This window comes from Hibiscus syriacus, unplaced genomic scaffold, assembly GCF_006381635.1.
Source record: "Hibiscus syriacus cultivar Baekdansim isolate YM2019G1 unplaced genomic scaffold, ASM638163v2 tig00113156_pilon, whole genome shotgun sequence".
NCBI classification, from domain to species: domain Eukaryota; kingdom Viridiplantae; phylum Streptophyta; class Magnoliopsida; order Malvales; family Malvaceae; genus Hibiscus; species Hibiscus syriacus.
The window spans coordinates 144,633-169,193 of NW_024063446.1; the positions used below are offsets into that span (position 1 = coordinate 144,633).

The 24,561-nt window shown below is 31.3% G+C and overlaps 2 protein-coding genes and 1 pseudogene across 2 annotated transcripts; all 3 read right to left on the reverse strand.

Moving 5' to 3' along the window:
- Window positions 1-507: 507 nt before the first annotated feature.
- Window positions 508-5,798, reverse strand: LOC120186037 (ABC transporter A family member 2-like). The gene is given in 17 exon segments (XM_039190096.1): window positions 508-905; window positions 1,022-1,198; window positions 1,292-1,372; window positions 1,456-1,764; window positions 1,854-1,997; window positions 2,192-2,271; window positions 2,274-2,280; window positions 2,435-2,511; window positions 2,610-2,727; window positions 3,180-3,409; window positions 3,495-3,651; window positions 3,759-3,959; window positions 4,038-4,133; window positions 4,247-4,432; window positions 4,532-4,701; window positions 4,788-5,019; window positions 5,413-5,798. Coding segments are annotated over 17 exon segments (2,883 nt in total). The 5' UTR covers window positions 5,773-5,798; the 3' UTR covers window positions 508-647.
- A 3,379-nt stretch (window positions 5,799-9,177) lies between these two features.
- LOC120185960 lies at window positions 9,178-20,214 on the reverse strand (annotated as a pseudogene).
- On the reverse strand, window positions 16,207-18,227 carry LOC120185961 (transcription factor PRE3-like). Its single transcript, XM_039190029.1, has 2 exons — window positions 18,098-18,227; window positions 16,207-16,356 (listed from the first exon to the last, which is right to left on the reverse strand). Exons 1-2 carry the CDS (start codon window positions 18,224-18,226, stop codon window positions 16,207-16,209), a joined length of 279 nt encoding a protein of 92 aa, XP_039045960.1. The 5' UTR covers window position 18,227.
- Window positions 20,215-24,561: the final 4,347 nt, after the last annotated feature.

Consider the following 24,561-nt stretch of genomic DNA (forward strand, 5'->3'; position numbering starts at 1 on the left):
CTCTCCTTGCTGCTGCTGATGTATTGTTGCTATTTATAGTTGTTCTTGGCCTCCTCCTAGATGTGTATTACTGTTAGAGCTTCTTGGTTTCTAATTCCTTGGTCTTTTACTCTTTTGGGTTTTTTGAATTTAGCCTCTTTGCCTTTAATTTTACGAATTTGGTCCCCAATTGTTAAAATTGCTAGTTGATTTTTGTTAAATTGGAGTACGTGATATTAATTAGAATTTTGAATATTCAAATACAACATATTCAAATTTAATTACAGTTGTATTGTTGTTTATTGAACTTTGTTTTTTAATGACATAAAAGTACTCAATTCCTGAAATTAAGAACAGAATGACTAAAATTTTAAGAGTTCAGAGAGTATAGGGACTGGGAGTATGATTAAAGAAAAAAACCCTAAAGTTAAGAAGTTGCAAGGCTCCGTAGGAAATTCATGATAAAATCACATATAACATTAAAGGCTTCTATTAATGGACAAAATATTAAGAACTTAAATACAAATATAATTACAAAAAAAATTATGTTCTATACCCCCCACTAAAAAGTAAAACAAAACAAAAACTCAGAAGACCTGAAAGAAGACTATAGTGGTTCAAGCAAACATGCAAAAAGAGTATGAAAATAAGGTGTCCATTATGAATGGCTATGAAGTAGGTGTGACATTGTCGTTCGGGTCGATCACGACTCCTCGAACTGGTACCCTCCGGCCAAAGGGGTTCCAGGTATTAGGCGGAGAAACCATCGGCTGAGCATTATGAGGTAATGGAATTTCGGCAGAGTGACCAGAAATGCAGAGTGTCCCGGAATCATCTTGCTCCCAGTAGACTTCAACCATGATACCTCTAGGATTCTCGGCAGATTCCGTTCCCGGAATCCCCACAAACCTTGCACCTACGGGTATCTGCATCGCGTTTCAATGATTTTTTTTTATAAAAAATTATGTTGAACTTCCTTTATAGTTATATACATATATATGTTGTGTGTGTGTGTGTGTTCTTTTTCATCACATTCACTTACCTGAACTGATGCTCCGGATGTTAGCGTCAAAGTTACTAGTCGTCCTTCGGCTGCCGCGCTTTCTAACTCCGCTTGCCTTGCGATGTTCAAGAAAACTTCTTCGAGGGTTGTAAGACCAAGTTGTATATCCGCTATGCCGAATTCCTGCTCTCTCTCTTCTAGCTCCTTGAAAAATTTCTGTTCGAGATTACAAACGTCAAGAAATGAAACAGTTAAACAAGAAAAGCCAAAAGAAAAAGATTGTTCCAACAGAGATTATCGAGTACTCACAGTAAGAAGCTTTTCTCGATCGTGCGGAATGACGAATGTCAAGTAATTTCGGTTCTCCTCCTTTGGCTCCACATCTAGACGCTGAAAAAGTTCGAGCCGGAATGAGAAACCAACTGTTTAGAACTCGACGGAATACTTAAATAAGTTGGATTTATGCAACATACGTTTTTAAAGAACCGCTTTACAGACTCCTGTTGGTATGCTGTGTCGACTGCATCTCCATCGGGAGGGCTGAGCCCATTGTTGCTTCCAGTGAAGCTAACATTAGCAATAAAACCAGTACCGAATCGTGACTTCAACCTGATTGAGGTTCCGAGGCAGCTGAGCCTACCCTTTACCATGATTCCTATACGGTCGCTTAAAACATCAGCTTCTTCCATAGAGTGCGTTGTCAAGACAATGACACGACCTCTCTTTGCGCGCTCTATTATGTCCCAGACATGCCTTCTGGATATTGGATCCATACCGGTAGTCTGCAATCATACGGTAATAAATACAACGTAGCAAGGGAAAAAGTGTTTGTTTTTAAGCATAAAAAATGGAAAGAAACAGAAGTACGTACCGGTTCATCCAAAATGACCATCTTTGGGTCCCCTAGAAGGGCAATTGCAACACTGAGTCGACGCCTCATTCCTCCACTGTAACTCCCAGCTCTCACTTTTGCATCTTCTGTGAGTCTGACCTCAGCCAGTGACTTCTCAACTACCTAGAATTCGAGTAAATAAATCAATCTTTATGGGTAGGATGATGGTTGAAAGAGTATTTCATATAGTTTTCAGATGCTGGTATGCCAGTACACATTTATATGGTTAAATATGATGGGATGTTGATTCAGAGACAAACAAATGCAAGACAAAATTTGGGTAAATATTATTTCCATCAAGTCTATGCGGTACATACCGACTCGATTGTAGATGTAGGTAGGCCTTTGACATTAGCAAACAACTCAAGATGTTCTTGACCAGATAGAGCATTCCAAGGATATCAAACTACAAAAACACAAAAAGAAAAAAACGTTAAGATCCAACTCGAACGAAAATCCGTACTTAGAAATGCTAAAAATGGCAAGCACTGATGCACATGCCGACTCTGAGTGACTGCATTGGCAGAGAGAGAGACAGAGAGAGAGAGAGAAATGGTTACCTGAGGACAAACTCCGATGATTTTCCGAATATTTGACATACCAACAGATCTTCGAACAGAGTTACCATAGATCAGTGCTGTTTACAATTTATAACATATTGTTACTTCCATAGATGATTCATTGTACCGAATTATACGCATCAAGAGAAAAGATTCGAGGACCAAGGCATCTTACCGTCTCCGCTAGTCACAGGTGTTATGCCAGTCAAGCAGTTGATTGCTGTGGTTTTTCCAGCTCCATTGGGTCCAAGAAGACAAAATAGTTGATCCTTTGCAAGGTTCACCCATAAGCCCTGAAGACAAGTTTACAATTAAGCAAAAGATTTTAAATAAATCTCCACTTACAGCAGAAATATAAATTCCTATAAAAAATTCAAAATTATGTTTTCCATCTCTAGCCTTACTGCAGTTATTCAGCAACTGCTAAGATCATGAGAAAAGAACAACTTGATGAATATATTGAAGACGGAACCAATATAGACACTGAATAACGTCGCAGAGCCATAATGATGTGGTTGAATGAATTGCGACTCAAAATTGCTCAAAAGGGTGCTAGCAGGCCAAAAATCAATCAAATTAAACTGCTGTTACCATCCTAAAGGACCCAACATCCTAGACCGAGAAATTTCCTTTGAAGTATATTAGGAAAATAAACAGTACTTGGAAAGAGAAAATCATTTATGTTCAGGTACTTAAATTTGGCGTCAGGCGAGAAAACTATGGTGGAAAAAAAAGGATTGCTTACCTTAACAGCATGGTATGGTGCAGTTTTCTTGCATTTACAGCAGCAACTAAAGGATCTGGTCCCATGATATGTCTTTGCAAGACCGCGTATTTGAACTGCAACATTTTGATCAACTGTACCCTCCATTGTTTGTGTTTTAACAAGGTTTTCCTCTTGAAGGACATCTTCATCATCGGGAGTATTATGCTCCACAGGTGGAGCTGAACCAATACAACTACAGATGCCACCCTCTATGAAGAGAAAGAAAGAAAACTACAAGTTAGTCGCATTAGTTCACATAGGAAAATTCGTGAATATGAATTTATTTTTATTTACCTTCTTCCTTTCCACCTTTCCCCGTCCAATACCCAGGCATCAAAAAGTAAAATACTGGTCTTCTCAAACCAGATGCATTTGGAATTATGTTATCGAAGTAGATAGCCAAAACAAACCACACACAAAATGTTGCCACCAACCATATGTAGATATCATTCTGTCAGGACATGCAGAAACAAAGCATAAATGAAAAGAGAACAAGCAGACAGATATAATGGGAAATATTCTCAACCAAAAATTTTCAATTTTGAACCATGGACGTACAATTGTTATTATACACTCGTCATCATTTGGAGCACATTCTGTTCGTCTACTCCAGCTAACTCCAATGTCTTGTGGAGTGTTAGTAGCCCCAGAAAGAAGATTTAGTGCTTCAGCAAGAAGATTGGGCGGGAATAATGACCAGATATTTTGAAGAGTCTGACTAAAGTTATGAGTATAGGGGAATCCAGCAGTAGTAACAATCTGCAATAAATAACTAAGGCCTATAAATATAATTGAACATGTACTTCAAAATCAAGAAGTTTAGAGTTGGATCATTGCCTGGGTAAAAAAACCGATTATAAAAATGAAGAAACCAATAGTAGTGGCTGAAGATGACTTGCTAATGAATGATGACAGCATGAAGGCGAAACCAACCTGCCCATCAAGCATACAAGTCGCAAATCGTTACTTAATCAAGAGCCGAAATCAACATAAGCAATCATAAACACAAACAAATCATCTGTAAAGATCAAGGAACATGTTTTTACCATATTGAGTTGGAAAAGGAAGAAGACAGAGAAGAGAACGGCAAAGCTGTTGTTCAAGAAAAAATCAAACTGAAACATCATTCCAAACAGAACTATAAAGAGTGACGAAATAAGTGTCATGAATCCCTCCCATGTGAGCCATGATAACCAATAGGCAGAATCAAGAAGACCCATCATAGTCATAGCCTGTTGGGGAAGAATCAAAAAAGTAACAAACTGAATTCATCGTATTCCTGTATTAAGATTGCAAAACTAATCTCGGTTTCAAACATAAAAATTTGAGACCTGTCGAAGCTTGAGTTCTTTCTCTGACACCAACGAACCAATCTCGAACACGAAACTGAACATTGCAATCGCAAGGAAAAAAATGGGTCCAACAGTAGCCAACGTGGAAAAGTTGTCCTCTGCGGGGTGAGCAAATTCCTTGAATTCAACAGTCCATCCAAAGTTTGGATCTGTATTATCATATAAACAAATCAGACAAAGAAACACAAATCACATCCGTCAAATAAAATTACCTAATTGGAGAAGAACTTAGTACCTCCAATTAGTGACCTAGCAATCTCACGTTCTGCAGCAACTTGTAGTGGAATTTGGAATTTAAGTGTGGGATCTTCAATTTGTCCCCGTCTTATCATTGCAGTAGAATTAGTCTGTAAACCATAACTAATCACACTTCCATTAAGTTCTCTAAAATGCAAAGCTCCCGGGACATGCATAGGATTATTGAATAGCCATTCATCTACATCACCAGTAGTCCTAAACGATTTAACCTGCAAAAAAATACATCAAATATATATATATATATATATATATATATATATAATATTATTTGATAAGTAACTGTTTTATTTATCCAAGTAACCAGTATAACTGCTACAGCAGAACTTCCCTTCCATTCTGCTAATACAAAACCAATTTAAAGAAAATATATATGAACGTATTAAAGTAGCAGAATTAAAAACAAATCACAACCAAGTTAATAAACACCAAAATGGTAATATTGCAGATAGATCCCTTCAGAAATCGTAACGTTTTAAGTTACTGAACGGTAAAATTGCATCAAAAAATTATAATTCAATTCCGACACCCTAAAAAATCCACGGCTCCGGCGCTGTTCACGGTGTTCATTAACAGAGAAGATATAGAAATTTGTTTTATTTTACCTTAGTATCGGGAATGGGTCTGTCGGGATTGTTCTCTCTAATGGCTCTAACGATCCTGTCAACGGTCCGGCTTTCGTTCCCGCTCCAAACGAAGTCGTAGCAAGGTAGCTTAACAAAGTACTTGTCCTCGCATGGAGGGATCGCCGGAGCCACCAACGGCTTCGGATCCCGAATGTCCTCGTACGTCGTCGTGTTGCCGTTTTGAGCATTGATTGCTCTGTCGATGCCAAACAGGAGGAAAATGAAGAACAACGAAGAGAAGAGTTGGATAAACGTCGATCGCTTGTTCCGCAGGGAGAGTATCAGATTCTTCTTCAACAAAGCTTTGAATTGCAGACCAAGCAGCTCAATTCCTCCCATCGCCAATTTTTTTTTGTAAAATTTCGATTTGGTTTTTTTTTGGGACTTGTTTTTGGATGCTTATATGTATATATATACTGTTGAAAAGGCGCGGTTTTTGTGCGATTGTGTAAGAGTGAAAAGGAGAGTAAATTACCTTGGTTTTTGAATTATTTTCCGTTTTGCCACTCACGCGTAATTGAATATATTACTTTGCATGTAAACTGGATTTTCTTCTTAATTCAATTAACTGTTGACTAATTAATAATATTTCAATTAAGCTAATAAATTAATTATCGGAAAGGAATTTCCATTTAAAATGATTTTATTTGATACATATTTGTTAAAAAACATTAATTTTACTAAAAAACTATATGCAACAATTACTTAGATATTTAACTACACACTTGATTATATTCTTTTTTTTGGTAAATTACTCGTTTAGCACTCAAACTATGAGTTTTGCTCCATTTTAATACTTAAACTTTTAATTTTTTAAAATATACTTAAAGTTTAATTTTTATTTCATTTTAGTATATCCTTTCAAAATTTAATGTTAAGTTTTGAATTTTTTTTGAAAATTCAAGTACTAAAACAGACCGAAATTGATAGTTTATGTATTAAACGCGTTAAGTTGTTAATGACGGGCACAAAAATGAAACAAAAACTAAATATTAAGTATGGTTTTGAAAAAAAAATAAAAGTTTAGGTATTAAAATATACCAAAATTGATCATGTAGGTACTAAATTCGTAGTTTACCCTATTTTCTTTTTGATAAAACACACTTGATTATATTTTAAAATTGAACATTAAAGTATAAATATCATAGTTCAAATTTTATTCTATAAAAATATATCTAACTTTTTTCATATTTATTTAGTTTTAAATTTTATTATATAGAAAATAATAATAGAATTGAATATAAATATTACAAGAATCAAATTTAAATTGCAAAAGTAATATGTAATACTTAATGTTTAAACTTGTATGGACTTAGATTATTATTTCATAAAAAAAAGTTAGGGCATAGTGTCTCACATATTTCATTTAGTTTTGTTGAGTGAATCTTAAATAGTTTAAATATGTATATACTTAAATTATTAATTTATTTTATTATATAACGATCGAATCTATTTATAATTTTAGAGTGTATTTAGGGACGGACGCATGATTTATGTTATAGTGGGCGATCTCGAATTTATAAAATTTTAGGAGGACGAACTTGAAATTATAAAATTTTAGGGGTGAAAACAAATGTTTAATAAAAAAATTAGATAGAAAAGTAAAATATACGGTAATTTTATCCTTGAGTATATTATTTTTAAAATTTTACATTTTTCAAACGGTGCGTTAACAATATATTTATGTGAAAGAGATGCCATCAAATTTCCATAGAATTGCACAGTATTTACAATCGTTGAAAAATAAATTTTCTTTTTATATCTGATACTGAGAAAGACTATTCCAATAAATAAACCAATTTGTCAATTTCATAATTTTACATTAACACCAATAAATAAACATATTAGAATGTTGACTTTATAATATTATTGTCTTTTTTATGCTCCAGTTCAAACGAGGAGAAACATAACAGAATTTTCCTGTTTGAAAAGTCGATAATTTATTAAGAACTCAATCTCGACTCGAATCAAGTTCGACTACAATCGAAAAATCGCGAGCTTAAAATACTTAAATTCGACTCAATCTCGAAATTAATATATAATTTTTTCAAGTTACTCACGAGTTTTTCGGATCGAACATCAAGTAACTCTTTTCGATTCGTTAAGAACTCAAATCGAGCTCGAACTCGAGTTAAGTTCATTAAAATATAATATTTATCGAGCGTTGACTGAGTCAATATCAAATAACTCATGATCTATCACATCTTATTTACATTTCTATCCTTAATTGTTGAAACACGAGGTAATTGCCTCTGGTTTTTCCCTTTAGCAACAGACAAATCCGTCATATACGAGCAAAAAGATTGTACTAAACAGTAGGATTGTAAATGAGTCGAGACAGATCGCGAGCTATTCTAGATCAAATCGATCAAGGCTCGATAAATACTCGAGCTCGAGCTCGACTCGAGTTCTTAACGAGCTGAAACGAACTACTCGAAAAGCTCGTGAGCAGCTCGAAAATATAATATATTAATATTTTATTTTAAAAAAAATTAATAATAATATTAATATTTATGTATTGATTTTTTTAAAAATACAATAAGATTTCATGTATTTAAGGTCATGCTCGAGTTTGAGGCTTCAATCGAGTTAAGTTGAAGATTTTTTTTTCATTTCGAGCTGCTCACGAGCTTCAGTTCAGAATTTCGAGTTCGAGTCGAGCTTGAAAATTTTAAGCTTGCGAATTTTCGAGTCGAGCTTCATTTCAGAGTTTTCGAGTCGGATCGAGCTCAGCAATACTCGAACTCGACTCGGCTCGTTTACACCCCTACTAAACAGAGCATTGTGTTGAATTATGAATTATTATACATAATCCGCGTTAGAAAAACATAAACCCTATTATTTAAATATTGATTGTATTAAAACTATGAGCCTAAATGTTGATTTTCTTCAATAAGAAGAAAAGGTTGGGTTTGGTTTTTTAGATCAAAAGAAAAATAATAATAAAATAATTTCGGTATCACAATGATTGAAATTATGGTTTTTTATTAATAATTAATTATTTTATTTTCTAATTATTTACTTGAAGACGAAGCAAACTTTGGTTTTCAAAATCAGTGCTTTTATTATTTTAATATTTAGTTAAATGTTTAAAAATCGGTTGATACCATCACCTTTGACCGTTGAATTGAGCTTCCGGCCATTTCGTTTGGCGCACTGTATTGGATTATTTATACGGTAAAATATACAAGAGATTAGAGTAAATTGCGTATTTAGTATCTAAATTATCAATTTTGATATATTTTAATATCTAAACTTTTAATTTTTTTAAAATCATACCTAACGTTTAATTTTCATTTTATTTTAGTATCGTTATTAAAAACTTAATATGTTTAGTATACGAACCATCAGTTTTAGTCCCTAGACTTTCAATTTTTTCAAAATTTAACGTTAAAATTTGAATGAGGTACTAAAATAAACAAAACTAAAGTTTTCAACGATGGAGTACTAAAATGAAACAAAAATTAAACTTCAAATATGATTTTAAAAAAATTAATAGTTTAAGTACTAAACGTGTAATTTACCCAAGAGTTATTGAACTATGTTTAAACATTCGTTTTGGTCATTAAACTTTTTAAAAAGTCATAAAATGATCATCAAAGAAAGAGATCTTTTATGTATGTTATTTATATAAAATTATTTTGATTAGTTATCTGTAATCTATAATATACATAAAATCACCAGTTTAGAGAAAATTTTGAACTTGCAATTAGTTTCAACCTTAAGAAAACATTATGGATGTAAAGGCACACTAACATTAAGGAAAAGGAAAAGAATCCAGGCTTGCCTTAGCTAAAATGGCTTCTAAACAGGACATAACAGTAGGCAGCAAGACAAACTTTTTGAGTGAATAAACACGTCAACAGCAGCAGATGGTAAACCCCTTAAAAATGTTCAATGAGCTGCGTGAGTTGTAGAGGCTGTCTTCTTGAAATCGATTTTGTCAACTTTAACCTCGCCGTCGATGAGTTCATAGACATAGACCACAACTCGTAGCCCGTCGACATCCATCAGGACAAAGCTTGGGTTGACATCATAAGTGATGCTGCTATACGCACCGGTAGCAGATCCCGGGTTTATAATAACCCGCCTTCGTGTTTGTATGCGGTAAACTGGTGGGTGTGACCTGTCACAAGGATGTCTACATCGAGTTGCCGCTGTAGCATGGCTAAAGAGTCTAGGTCACCCCAGGGAATAACCTTGATGTATTGAGCCACATTAAGAGTGATTAGTATTGTTTGAAATGTGCATATCAACATGGGTTCGGAGTTATAACCCTCCATGATTCCCTCAAATACATGGGGAAACTAGAAAAAAAGAATGAGCATATTTGTATCCCGTATCCAATATTTCACTCTAGAGACCGAGCAACATAGGTGTAGATCACATCATTGAACATGAATGCACATATTTTTCACAGAAGCAGGCAGATGCATGCTTTATAAATTTGTATAATCCACATCTATTTAAAGCTGATTATTGATTTAAAATGCAGAGTCCAATACAACTACATACCATCGGAAAGAAGAAGAAGAAAACGATTCAAGGTACAAAAAAACCATACCTGATGACCATGGCACAATCCCAATTTGAATTGTCCGATAGTTAGGGTTTTGGTCTCAGGATATCTAGTTTCTTCATCGTATTCACCTCTGTAATTGCAGGTCAGGACAAAGAGTCTTCAAGTAATCTTGAACTTCCTGAAATTATAGTCCGATTTTGCTAAGCCAGTGGTAATTTTAATAAGATACAAGGAAACAATAAATTGTCAACATTTTACTATGGTAGTTCCCGTAAAACTACAGCTAACGAATCAATTCATTTGAATACTTCGTCGACTATGCAAATATGAGACAGCTTAAACTTAAGGCGTTAACTTCTACCATGCTAAGTTTAAACTACGTACTCAGTACTTCAATCCTACTTTAACCCCTTAAGCAGTCGAGATTCTGCCACCGGAGAGCAAAACACGATAACTACTTTATGCTATGTTACAAGGACTCTTCGTTTTTCTCAAAAGTGATGCATGTCCCCTTTACATATTTCGAGGAATGAGTTACTGTCCTCCGAACATACGAAAAACTTGTTTAAAAAGTCGAACTCAAGTACATACCGACGTCTGAACCTCACCGCGAGTTTGGAAAAGATAACCAATATGCATTTGAGACCAAACATGAAAGGGGAAAGGGAATGATAAACATTAGCTAAGATATTTAGATAGAAATCACAATGATAAATTGAAACGATTATCGATCATCAGTTAAATATTAACAGCAGTTCTTTCTGCTGCTTTTCCCAAATTCAAACTAGAAACATGAAATCCAGATTAAATCAAGCATAGAATTAGCATTCCTGAACAAGAACTAGATAATCCATAGTTTCAAGGGGAAATAATTAACAAAGCCAGTTGCTTCAATTAGACTCAGCTGAGAAACATGAAGCCCAAATTCAACTGAGATTCAGCTAGAATACAACCCAGAGAAGAACATAGTCGGAAAAACCCGGAAAGGAAAAGAAAGATGGGATACCTTGATGCAAAGATTGCCAGTGCAAATGATATGTTGGATCTTGCCAGGAACAAGCATGGACTTGAATTTCGGAGGGAGATCAGCCGCCCGATGAGGTATATGCAAATCCCCCAAAGCCAAAACCAGAACCATCTTCTTCTTCTTCTAATATCTACCAATAGCTGCACAATCATTTCAGAAAAAAAAAACTCAAATGAAAAGAGACACAAGGGAATCATGAACATGAAAGAAGATGGAATGGAAATTATTGGATTACCAGTGACGGATTTGGATTGAACTTTCGGGAGGAAACCCAGAAATAAACATAAACTGTTTTTTCGATTTACCAGTGAAGAATTTGATTCTTTTGTTTTTCTTTCCCTCTCGTTCTAGTTGACGATTTGTTCCTCGAAACCGTCTGTTGGCTTGTTGTTGCCATCCCAGTTTTGTTCAATGGTAGATCGGTTTTCGACCCTTCAAAGACCGGCCCGGTCCAGTAGTTTCAGTCCATTTAATTGGAGCTATACTCTTTAAAAAATAATTCGTACAGAAATCTCCATTGAAGAAATATACGAAAAATTCACCACTTTAAATGGACTCAAACAAAATATACGAAATTACAAGAGTTTCTTCTGCGTAAACATTCGATCGAGTTGAGTTAAATTAAAAATTTTGAATTAATTTAGTTGACAAGTCATATTTCATTGCTCGAATTTAATTTGAACTTTCTTCAAATCGAGTTGAGATTATGAAATTTGAGTCGAGTTGAATCAAGTTGTTCGAGTTTCTATACAAAATTAATTGTAATTATTTATAGTGATATGTACGAATCGATTCTAATTTTTCAACTTTCTCTAATCATGTAAGATATATATTTTTTTCATATCCATTTCACGTTATAATGTTAATTAATATATTGAGCATAATCTAAAATTATAAAATATATTTACATTATTATACTTTAAATAATGTATTTTGATGGTAAAGTATTGATAAGATTAAAAAGGAGTTAATGAATTGATGGGATGAAAAAATTGCAAAATCAAAATATCAAATTGAGTAAAATGTAAAGTTAAGAGACTAAATTAAAAAAAAATACAATTTTAGTAAAAAATATGAATTGAAGTCACTCAGGTATTCTATAGTGCTATAGGAGCAAGTGGTTCAAATTTGGTTAAAAACATACTTAAAATAAAGAATGAATCGAAGAAATAAAAAAAATCATGAAAAGTAGAGGGACTCAATTGAAAAATAGAAAATTTGTTATCAAAAAGATTAATTGAAAGTGTATGAAATTATTCGAGTTTTGAAATTATTAAACGAAATCGGTCGTAAAAAAAGACTATTAATTTTTTTAGAGATTTTGTGTTCGAACTATTGTGTCTGCAATGTATATGCATTGTCAATAACTAAAAGAAATTCTGAACAAATATTATAATTTAATTTTTTTAAATCCTGTCATTACATATAATCATATATTTGATTATATTTTTTGAAAAAATTTAAATATAATTTTAATTCTAATTATAAGTTTCAAAAAATACACTCCCAACTTTTTTTTTCTCGACAATAATAACACCTAAATTAAGAGTCCAGTTAAAAACCTCTCTCAACCTAAACGAGGAAAAGAGAACCCAACAAATTATTATTGCCGAGCAACAACTTAAATAGTCCTTTGCTCTTTTACTTTAATTCAAGTCACAAACAACTTATTTAAAATTTTCAGCATCTAATTTACAGCTCAATATCTCAAAAATTCTATTATTGTCATTTAAGCCACTAATTTTATCAATATTTGCTAATTATTACTCAAACTCTGACAACTTCCCAAAATAGTCAAATTTTACATTTTAACATCAAATTCATCATTATAACATTAATTTTCAGCATAATAATTCATGTATTGAATAATTACACATTAACTCCTTAACTTTTCAAAATTTCCAAGTAGGTCCCCAAGTTTCACAAAATTACAAAAATATTCTAAAATTTTTCTAAAACTTGTAGAATCATTCCTACATCATTTCCAACCTATATATAATTTTTCCATAATTTTACTCACTACCAAATGCTTAGGTCGAATATTAAGGGGATAGATTTCCATGATTTCACTTGATTACAATTGATTCAAGCATGAAATCAACCTCTAATCATCATTTCAAAAACTCTACAATCAAAACCCTAACTCAAATTCATCAAATCACAAATTTTCCTAAATTAGGTTTAAGTCGAAAATCACTAATTGCATTTCTAGGTGGTTTTAATCATCACACATGCTTGGAAATGATTCTACAACATCAATAACCTCTAAATCCATCATCAATTCATGAAAACCCTAACATGAACACAAATACTAAAATTTGGGAACTTAACATTCAAGCAAGATTAGCATGCAATAATGGCACCAAATGATATTGTTTTTCAAATAGAACAATTTTCTATTTCACTGTTTGATCCTAAATCCAAAGGAAATTGCTCAAAAATGAAAAATAAAATTTTCCTCCATACCTTGTGAAGCTCTCACCCATGGTTGATTTTGAAGATGAATTTGCCATGAATTTCCTAGTTAATTTCATGTACATTTGCCATTTATTAAGCTTGAATGAATTAAATTCATTTAATGGGAAAAGACAATTTCACTATTAATAAAACTTGATAATGACATTCATACCAAGTCACATGTTGGTTATCATCTTCCAAAGTCAAAGATGAACAAAATATTATGCCCTTGACAACTTTATCCATGCAACATTCCAAAAATTTCAATCTTACTATTTTCATCAAACGGTCCAAATTGAACATGAAAATAAATTCTCAAGTCCAATGCTCCATATTATTTTCCATCATTTTAATATGTTGAAATAATATTTCTAAGCTTAATTTATCAACCTTCAAAATTTCTCAAAATTTATATTCAATTTGATTTCTTGAATTTTTTTCCGTATTTTAACATTTTATAGCTTTTAAAATAAATTCAGGATCAAAAATCTGATTCTCACCAAAATATCATTCTTGGGGTTGAACTATTCATTTATGGGGTCAAAACACCAAAAATTTGAAAATTACATTTTTTGTCTCTAAACTTTTTGAAAAATTATCCTTTTGGTCCTGATTTTTTCCAAACTTTATGCTTTGGTAACTAAACTTTCAAAATGTACATTTTGATCACTAACCAAATTTTGGATATTACATATTAACACCATGGAGCTGAATCAAAATTAGAACCTAAGCCACCGAAACTTCCAACAGTATTTTTTCGAAGATAAATTGACCCACTTACCCGAAACGCAGATTAAACTCTGGTTCGAGTGCGAACTCTCCATTTCAACTATCGATTTGTTCCACGCAATAGCTAAGCCTCCTGATCTACCCACTGCATCCACCCAAAATCTTTGAATATAGACTTCTAACAACGGAGAAACTTCCTCATCCAACAACAACCCTCACGAGCCGAATTCAATTATTGCCTAACAAGGCTAATCCCTTCACCACGTCCACCTCATTTCCAATTATTTGAATCCAGAATGTCCACCTCATTTCCAATTATTTGAATCCCAAGAATTTTCCCCAGTTGAAGTGTTTTCACAGCTTCACCGTTCGCTGCCAACCATCTATCTTTGAGATCCGAATCCGACAATGATCTGCCCGACAACTCTGAGAATTCCAAATCTTGCATCTTCAATTTGTGTTTTTTTAGTGCTTTGTCCCTCTTTCTTCTGTTTGATATCGATAAAACTTGATCCTGAAAACCCAAGAGCGATCCGTATCTTTTGGATTTCCCAACTAAGAAAACATAATTAGAGAGATCACAACTTTCAAATGGATAAGAGATTTCGGGACTCATTTTGGTCGCCCACTCTGCAAACATATTAACCCTAATTATTTGTATGGATTTTGTTGTTTATTTATCTCAAAAATAAATGCACTATCAACGTATAAAAAATAATTATTACATAAAATATCAACACAGTTGAATATTTATTAATAAATTCACTTAATATCAATAGGCACACCGATGAATGTGTTTTGAAATAAGCTGAGGACTGATCCTTTATCTAAGCACTTTGACTTAATAATATTAAAACCACCCCCACCAATTAATTGGCAAAATTTGGTTCTTGAAATTGGTGACCACATCACGTTTGCATGTTGGGGGAGGCTGGTTCAGTGGATCAAGATCACTATCATCTTACTATAATAAATTAATAATAACAATAATTTATTTCTAATTAAAGATTATTTAATTTCTGCTTAAAAGAAAATTGTATTTAATACATTTCCTTTTTACTTGGGTAAAGTACGCGAATGGTCCATCGATTATAGAGTATCGTTTTATTGAGTCACCCGACTATTAAAAGTTACAAAACAATCCCCTACCTATAAGATGTTGCTTTTTTAAGTCTCCCGACTATTAAAAGTTACAAAATGGTCACTTGACTATTTATTGTGTTCCAAACTCGTACTTTTTCGTTAAAAAATTAATGGTAGTTTGAGATGGATGTTAACCTACTGACTGAGATATGATAGTCGTTTGAGATTTTAGGATCATATTATATCATGTCTCAATCAGCAGGTTAATGTCCAACTTAAATTGTCATCGATTTTTTAATAGAAAATGATGAGTTTGGAACACAATGATTAGTCAGGTGACCATTTTATAACTTGTGATAGCTGGAGGACTCAATAAAATAACATCCTATAGTCGGGGACCATTTATGTACTTTACCCTTTTTAGTTATACTATAAAAATAAACAATATATATATATATATATATATATATATATAGATATATATATATATATGAAAATGATGAGTTGGAACACAATGATTAGTCAGGTGACCATTTTATAACTTGTGATAGCTGGAGGACTCAATAAAACATCCTATAGTCGGGGACCATTATGTACTTTACCCTTTTTAGTTATACTATAAAAATAAACATATATATATATATATATATATATATATATATATATATATATATATTGAGACAATGATAAAATTATTGTATATGCCCTCAAAATATATAATCCTTTGTTATTTTGTAGATGGTTAGGACTTTTTAAACAGCAATCGATAAATAATACCGAATTTCGTGACTACCAGTAACAAAGCTCTAATAAGAAAATTAAAAGCAAAAACTAGAAGAAAAAAAAGGGAATAAAAAGAAGATGGGTGAATTGAGCAAACCCTAATACAAGAAAGCAAAAATGAAAGTGGTGAATCCATGAAACCCTAGCCCTCATTTGATTAATTAAAAGTGGTCTATTGCATAAGCAAACTGCGGATTATGGCGGCTTGAGCATTGTCGGTCGTCGCTAAAAGCTCCGATAGTCTCTCGCTGAGATCATCAACCTCTCTATGCAAGCTTCTAATGTAGTTGCACGTCTCCTGTAACACTTTGGCCGCCGAAACCTGTCAATGAAGCAAATATATTAACTACTTAATCGACTGGACTAAGGTTTCGTTTGAGAATGTTTCTTCAAATGAGTTTTTCTAACGTAAAACCATCTTTTTCAACTTCTTGATTTGGGTCAATAATCACGTTTCAAACGTAAATTTTTAACCGAAAATGAGTTGTTCGGTAATGTTTTGCGCTTCAAACGGAATTTTCAGCCAACAACACCTCTATGAGCATTCTCAAACAGTCCGTTAACAATAAAAGAAAGTTTTTCTCCCTAAAAGTCATGGGTTCAAGTAGCTATGCTTGTAGGATGTTATCTTGTCAATATATTATAAAAATTCTGAACAAATATTATCTCATAATCACCGCATATTATTAAAAATAGTTAGTAAAAAATAATTATGTTAAAAGTAATATTGTCGTTGATAATAATAAACATGTTTAAAATACTCATCACTAATACTTAAATCAATAATAATAATTCCGTTGGTGCTTTTCAATATATAAAGGAAATGATTCACGTATATTATATAAAGAATGCCATATTAAAAATATATTTAAATTTTCCTTATCAAAAAAAATATTTCTTTGTTAATTTTTATTTTTTGTGGGAGTAATTGTATATCCTACAAATTATAATTTCAAGAATATAAATAATAATTTAAATTGACCTTTCCAAGATCAAACTTAAAGATCCATCACCGTCTCTAAGTTTATTATATCAGCAAAGTGGCATAAGAAAATAAGGTTATATTATGACATTAGTCCTTGTATTACATGTAAGTTGTATATTTAATAAATTGTACTCTAATTTTATCAATTTTAATCTTTGCACTTTTTAAATTTTAATTATAAGCAAAATGTTTAATGACAATATTATTAAATTATGGAGAGTTAAAATGATTAAATTAGAGAAAAAAAATACTAAATCAAAAATTTATACATTATAATAGACTTTGATTTAACAAAATTAATACTAATATATATTTGGATAAAGAATGAAATTTCAAAATTAAAGTATAATCATAATCTACACACAATAAAGGGATTAATCGAAGAAATTTACCAAAAAATAACATTGAGAAACTCCAGTTTTGAACATATTTATTTCTACATTCTTCGATAAAACAGGAAACCAGATGCATGCACCGTAAATTGTCTATATTTAGAATAACCTATTTTTTTTTTCTTTTTTAGTATAAGATAATTAGGGTTTGGTAATTAAGAATTGGCAAAAGAGTAAACCCTGAATTGAAAAAATCATCGTATTATTTTTCTCTCAATATGGTTTTCTAATTCAAAAACAGAACCTCATGTGGTTATTTTACCTACTTTTTTGTCATTGACCAACGACTCCGTTAATTTCTACTGACGCTAATGCTTTCTCAAATCTGTTACGAATGGAATATTGCTTATAGCTGGTGGTAGAGATAGAAATAATTAGTTTTCGGGTGATTTTTGCATAAACTTACGGTTGACTTAGATCATCCTAATAACCAATGACTTACACTAATATTGGTCAATGATGAAAAACTTTGGTCAAATGATCACATTGAGTTCATTGTTTTGAGTTTGAGAACCACATCAAGGGAAAAAATAGTATGAGACATACATTTTTTTAAGTACATGCAATTTCGCATACCCTTTAGCATTAGTAATTAAACGAAACTATACATACACACATGCATACAACATACACATATATAGAGAGAGAGGGAGAGAAGGGTTGTGATTTCTGAAGTTTGGAAATACCTTATCAGAGTGGGCATTACGAATCTCAGGAAGAAGTTGGTGCAACTTAGAAACAAGATCATTGATCTGATCATCAGTTATTCTTGAATTACTTCCTGATTGTCTTGATCTTGATCTTCTACTCGACATCTTCTTAGGGATATAATATTACTTAACAAAACACACAAAGTATATAATATATATAGGTGGGAATTTGTGAATGCAAAGAGAATGGTGGCAAGGGAGACAAGTTATGGAGGAGGAGATATAGTTGGTGTGTGAATATATATAAGAGAGAGAGAGAGAGAGAGAGAGGGAGGGAGTTAAAAATCAAGGAAAGCTAGTGGAGGTGCGTTGGGGAGTGGAGAGAGGGGGGACAATTTGCATGGGAGTTTGCTTAAAGCCCCTTTGTCTTTAAATAGGGTTTTTTTAGGAAATAATATATATATAACACAACCAAAAAGAATCAACCCATACTTGGATATGCCATCCTGTCTTTCATTTGGGTTGTTCCTAATTTGCTTTTACTTAAAGATAATTGCTACAGTCCATTGAACGGTATTCATAGTTAAAGAGAATATTATTCTTTCTTGAGATTTTGTACCATATAACAATTACGTTTGTTGGGTGTGTGTATGTTATCAATAATTAAGAAAAATTATAAATAAATATTACATTGCAATCATTTTATATTATTAAAAAAATTGGTGAAGTATATTAGAGATCACTAAATTATGTTTAAAGGATTGTTTTAGTTATCAAACTTTTACAAAAATAATTATTAAATTAATCGAATTGTTATAAAATGGTAAATGAAATACCATAATAAGTGTAAAAATTCGATAAATGTAGTGTATATTTTATAATATTTCAATAAAATAGAGTGGTCATTTTATAATAATTTGATAAAATTTAATGACACGTATAATTTTTGAAAGTCCAATGATCAAAACAATTATTTGAGCATAATTCGGTTACCCTTGACGTACTTTACCCAACAATAACACATATTAAAAAATAGATTAATATTTTCAGAAACATTTAAATATTCAAAATACTTTTACCTGAACACATCGTGATTCGAATAGAGAAATAAAAAATAAAACAGAGATGGAGGTTCTTGGTTGATTTTTATTTTGTACAATAATGGAGAGAAAAGGGTACTCTATGATTTAAACCTTAGTCTTAATATTAAATAGGGTAAAGAACACACATGTACCTCGAATATAAAGTATTAGTGGGTCCAGAAATTTAAGAATGAGTTCAAAATTTTAATTTTTTTTCTTAAAAACAATGATTATGCAAAAAAAATCTTTCTTTTTATTATTTTTTCCTAACACATTAAGTTAAATTTAATCATTTTTCTAAAATAACGGGATTCACTTGGCCCCTACCGGGGCTTAGTGCATCCGCCCCTGCTATAGAGTATTGCTTTGTTAAGTCATCCAACTATTAAAAGTTACAAAATGATCATCCGACTATTCATTGTGTTCCAAACTCGTTCTTTTTCGTTAAAAATTTGATAGTAGTTTAAGCTGGACATTAACTTGTTGACTGGTATATGATAGTTGTTTGAGATTTTGGATTCATATTATATCATATCATATTTCGGTCAACATGTTAACGTTCAACTCAAGGTGTCATTCATATTTTAACCGAAAAAGATGAGTTTGGAATAAAATGAATAGTGGGGTGACCATTCTGTAACTTTTAATAGTTAGGGGACTTAAAAAAATAATGCCTTATAGTCGAATGACCATTTTATAACTTTAATAGGCAGATGACTCAATAAAGCAACACCCTATAGTTAAGAACTATTTATGTACTTTACCCTATTAACTATAACTGAAATCAAGCACAAATATTTTATCAAACCTTGATTGGGTGTCAATGATTATTAGATTAATGATGATTAATGTATCAAATAAATGAATAATTATGCAACATGAGCACATATCATTTCCCTATAATAAATTTTATATAAAAAATCAATTACTTTATGTACTTAATGAATTTTCTATCAATGCTTAATAATTATAATTTTATAATAATTAGATTCGATCACGAACCAATAAGTAATCTAAAATTCTTTGATTAAAGTTTTATGTTATTCATTAATTTGATCAAAATTGTTATTATTATAATATTTTTTGAATATATTTAAATATGGATGTGTTTTTCATTTAAAATTGTAAGAAGATATTAATTCATTTAAGTATATTACATAAAAACCAAAGAAAAACAAACTAATGAAGGGAATGCTAGGAGGGTTGTCCGGTCAAGTCTCGGTAAAGCAAAAAGAACACACACCATGTTCTTTGCACCTCATCTAACGTGTTATACCCAAACTCTTCATTATTTAATTCGTAACTATTTGTTGAATAATTTTATTTTTTTTAAATATATAAGAGGGTAAAATATATGTTTTCACTAACCAATTTACATCAATAATTAAATAAATCATTGTTGTTTCTAGAGGTCAAGAGTTCGAGCACCAGCGCCTGCAGCAAGGTGATTGAGTGTTCATTGCCAAATGGTTGAGAGTATTTAGAATAGATATTAATTTATAATCACCTTAGCTTAATAAAAAATATATTTTAATACCTCATCTCATGTATTATCTTGGACATCAAATATTTTCTTTTAAATCATATCTAACATTTAATTTTAGTTTCGGTATGGTCATCCAACGTTAAAATATTAACAAAACTGTTGATGCTGTAACTTTTTATTTCTTCAATGACGACGTATTATTATCTTGTAGTGACATCAATATCACTATTGATTCTTTAACGAAATGTGACCAAAATAAAACTTAAATTAAACGTTAGGTATAGTTTTAAAAAAATTGAATGACTAAAACGGAACAAAAGTGATGATTGAGGTACTAAATGTATTGTTTATACTATATGATATTATATAAGTTGTAGTTTAATGATTATTACTCTTAATTACCCAATTGGCTCTTCCTAATATCTAATTTGATTTTTAAGATAAACTTACACTTAACTAGACACACACACGCGCATATATATATATATATATATATATATATAGAGAGAGAGAGAGAGAAATGTGAATATTATTGCAATTTTTTTAAATATGTAAGTGATAACTATACTATTATCTTTGATTAGGTCAAAAAATTTCACATTATGAACTCGATTTTTTTTTAAAAAAAGATTGTAATCCTATTGAATAGAATCGGAGTCTACCGAATCTAAATCATATGCCTATTCTTATTCATGGTACTAGGGTTGTAAATGAGCCAAGTCGAGTTCGAGTATTGTTGAGTTTGACTCGACTCGAAAACTTTAAAACGGAGCTCGACTGGACTGGAAAACTCACGAGCCTAAATTTTTCAAGCTTGAAGTGAACTCGAAATCATAAATTGAAACTCGAAAAAACTCGAAATAAAAAAAATCTTACTTAATTTGATTGAACCTCGAACTCAAACTTTAACTTTAATTACATCAAAACTTTATACTATATTTTAAAAAAATCAACACATACATTTTAATATTATTAACAATTTATTTTAAAAAAAATAAAATCTTAATATATTATATTTCCGAATTGCTCGCGAGCTTTTCAAGTCGAGTATCAAGTAACTCGTTTTGACTCGTTAAGAACTCGAGTCGATTATTTATCGAGCTTTGATCGAATCAACCTCGAGTAACTCACGATCTGTCTCGTCTCATTTACAACCCTACATATAGAAGTCCTTATAATAGGGAAAAATAATTTTAAGATTGTTACTTTATTAGGTTAATTATCATTGGATTTATTTTGTTTTATTATTTTATACATATTTGGCGAGAGACAATAAGAATATTATCATGAACTGTAACTGTATATTAATAATTCTTTGATGCCTGTCTGTTATTTGTTATTATTCATCAGAATTAATTAAACAAAATGTAAAAAAAAATCATCAAAACTACGTACCCCTGATTCACTCTGTAAACTAATTAAATATTTTAAATTATTTAATACTAAACAGCTGGTAATTATTTTTTAGATTTATGTGAGATTTGATCCAGCCTTCAATAAACCTCGTAATTATGTTTTTGCCAGTCGATTTACTTATATATTAATTAAAAAGTCGATCATGCATTACTATTTTTTATTGAATTTTAGTTTGATAGACACGTGCTTGTGACCCACCAATAGTCGAAAAGGGTAGAGATTTAATTAATTAATTTAGGAATTCAAACTATTTTTTTTGGGTTAATAGTATTTGAAGTCCTCAATTTCTTTTAAAAAAATAATTTGATATTTGAACTATTTTACATTTAATGTAACCTTCGACTCATAAAAAGTTCAATGTAGCATTTTGACTAATGATTTCTATCGTTGATCATTATGATACCGATTTAACACTTTATGCTGACATTTTATTCGAAAGTTAAAACTTTCAATTTTAAAGTTTTAAGACGAACTCTTCAAGTGATCTCAGTGATTAAAGAGAGTGTTATTCTCTCTAGAGATAATGAGTTGAAACAGTTACGTCTGTAAGGTATGTATATTTTTTTATACATAAAAGTTTAGGTCATAGATGATCATGACCCCCAGTCCGATGCTAGGGCATACCTAACACCTATATTGGACTATCACATTTATATCTTGAGAAAATAAACTGTAGCATTGATATCATATTCTTCATCTCTTGTTCCAACAACTATTGATCCAAGAAATTTGGTGATTAAAAGTTGATTTATCGATAATACTAATTTAATGAAATGGCTGTCCCTTTTTCTCATATATATAAGGTAAGGGGAGGTAAGATAGTAGGCTACTCCCAACACCAGGTTGAGAGCAGCTTCCGTAAGAGACCTCCGAATTTCATAATTCAGAGGTCTCTTACAGAAACTGCTCTCAAACCGGTGTTGGAGATGGCCTACTATCTTACCTCCCCTACCCATATATATATATATATATATATATATGGGAAAAAGGGACAGTCAGCCACTAATTAATGAAATAAAATCCAAGGTACACAGAGAATGAAATAAAATAACAAAAGAAACAAGATCCTTTGTAAATCAATGAGAAAATAATATTTTTGTGTATTTGATGATGAAAGTCTGTGATCAGAGTCAGATGTTGTGAGGACGGTGAAGTGTTCAGCGTGCAATTAGGGCGCACATGACACTCATCCAATGGCCAGCCAAGACTGTACTAAATGCCACATAAAATATAAATAAAGGGTAAATTTGCGTTTAGTACCTAAACTATTAGTTTGGATCTGTTTTAGTACCTAAACTTTTATTTTTACAAAATAACACCTAAAGTTTAGTTTTTGTTTCATTTTAGTACCCATCATTAAAAACTTTTAGTTTTCATTTCATTTTAATATCCCGCTCAAAATTTAATGTTGAGTTTTGAATAATTGAAAGCATAAGTATTAAAACTGACCAAAGTTGATAGTTTACGTGCTAGACGTATTGAGTTTTTAATGGCAGGTACTAAAATAAAATAAAATTTGACCTTTATGTATGGTTTTGAAAAAAAAATGAAACTTTAAGTACTAAACCAGATCAAAACTGATAGCTAATGTACTAAATATGCAGTTTACCCATAAATAAAAGGCCTAATATATAGGCTAAACTACACCAAATGTCACTTATTTCATTTTTCTTCTATTTTGGTCATTCAACTTTCAGAAATCACATTGTGTCCATTTACATTACCAATTGATCACACGAAATAATTAATAGGACTGTTATAGATCTTGATTTAATCTATGCTTAACTCAGTTTGCCAAAGTTCACGATGTAACCATCTTGGTGAAGATTTTTTGTGAGAAAAAAATGTATGTTAATATATAATTTTACTACTAAACTTTAACAAAAATATGAAATTAGTACATTTTTTATATTTTTTTAACGCTTAACTAAAATTTTATTCTTACGTCAATTTAAATTTCATAAAATCGATGAACAATATTAACAAAACAGTACACTGTCCTTAAATGCTCACTTCGAAAGACACAGACTAAGTTTAGAATTGAGAGGGACTAAAGAAATATTTTTACCAAAAGTTTTATATTGATCATCTCAGCATCTACAATTCCGTGTGATTTTTGTTTTTATTATGATTAATTAACTCATAAGAACTTAATATTATCTTAAAGGTAACATGCATTTGTCTATTTAGATGTTGATTAACTGACATAAATTTTATATTTTATTTTCGTTCCCAATATTTAAAACTCAAATTTTATTTCATGGTTTTTTTTAAAATAAACATATTTCATTAATCATTATTAAAGGTTTGGAAATATAAAAGGGGTCTATGATACGATCATGTGAAAACACACTTATCTTTTTGTCTGAATGCATGTCCATTATTTAATCTCTTACTTTTATCTATAGGAATTTAGTCCCTCTATTTGTTGAATTTGAACGTCCAAGTCCAAATATTTAACATCAGTAAAAAAGTTTTGTTAAATTCAGTCCACAACGAAACATCGGGATGAAAAT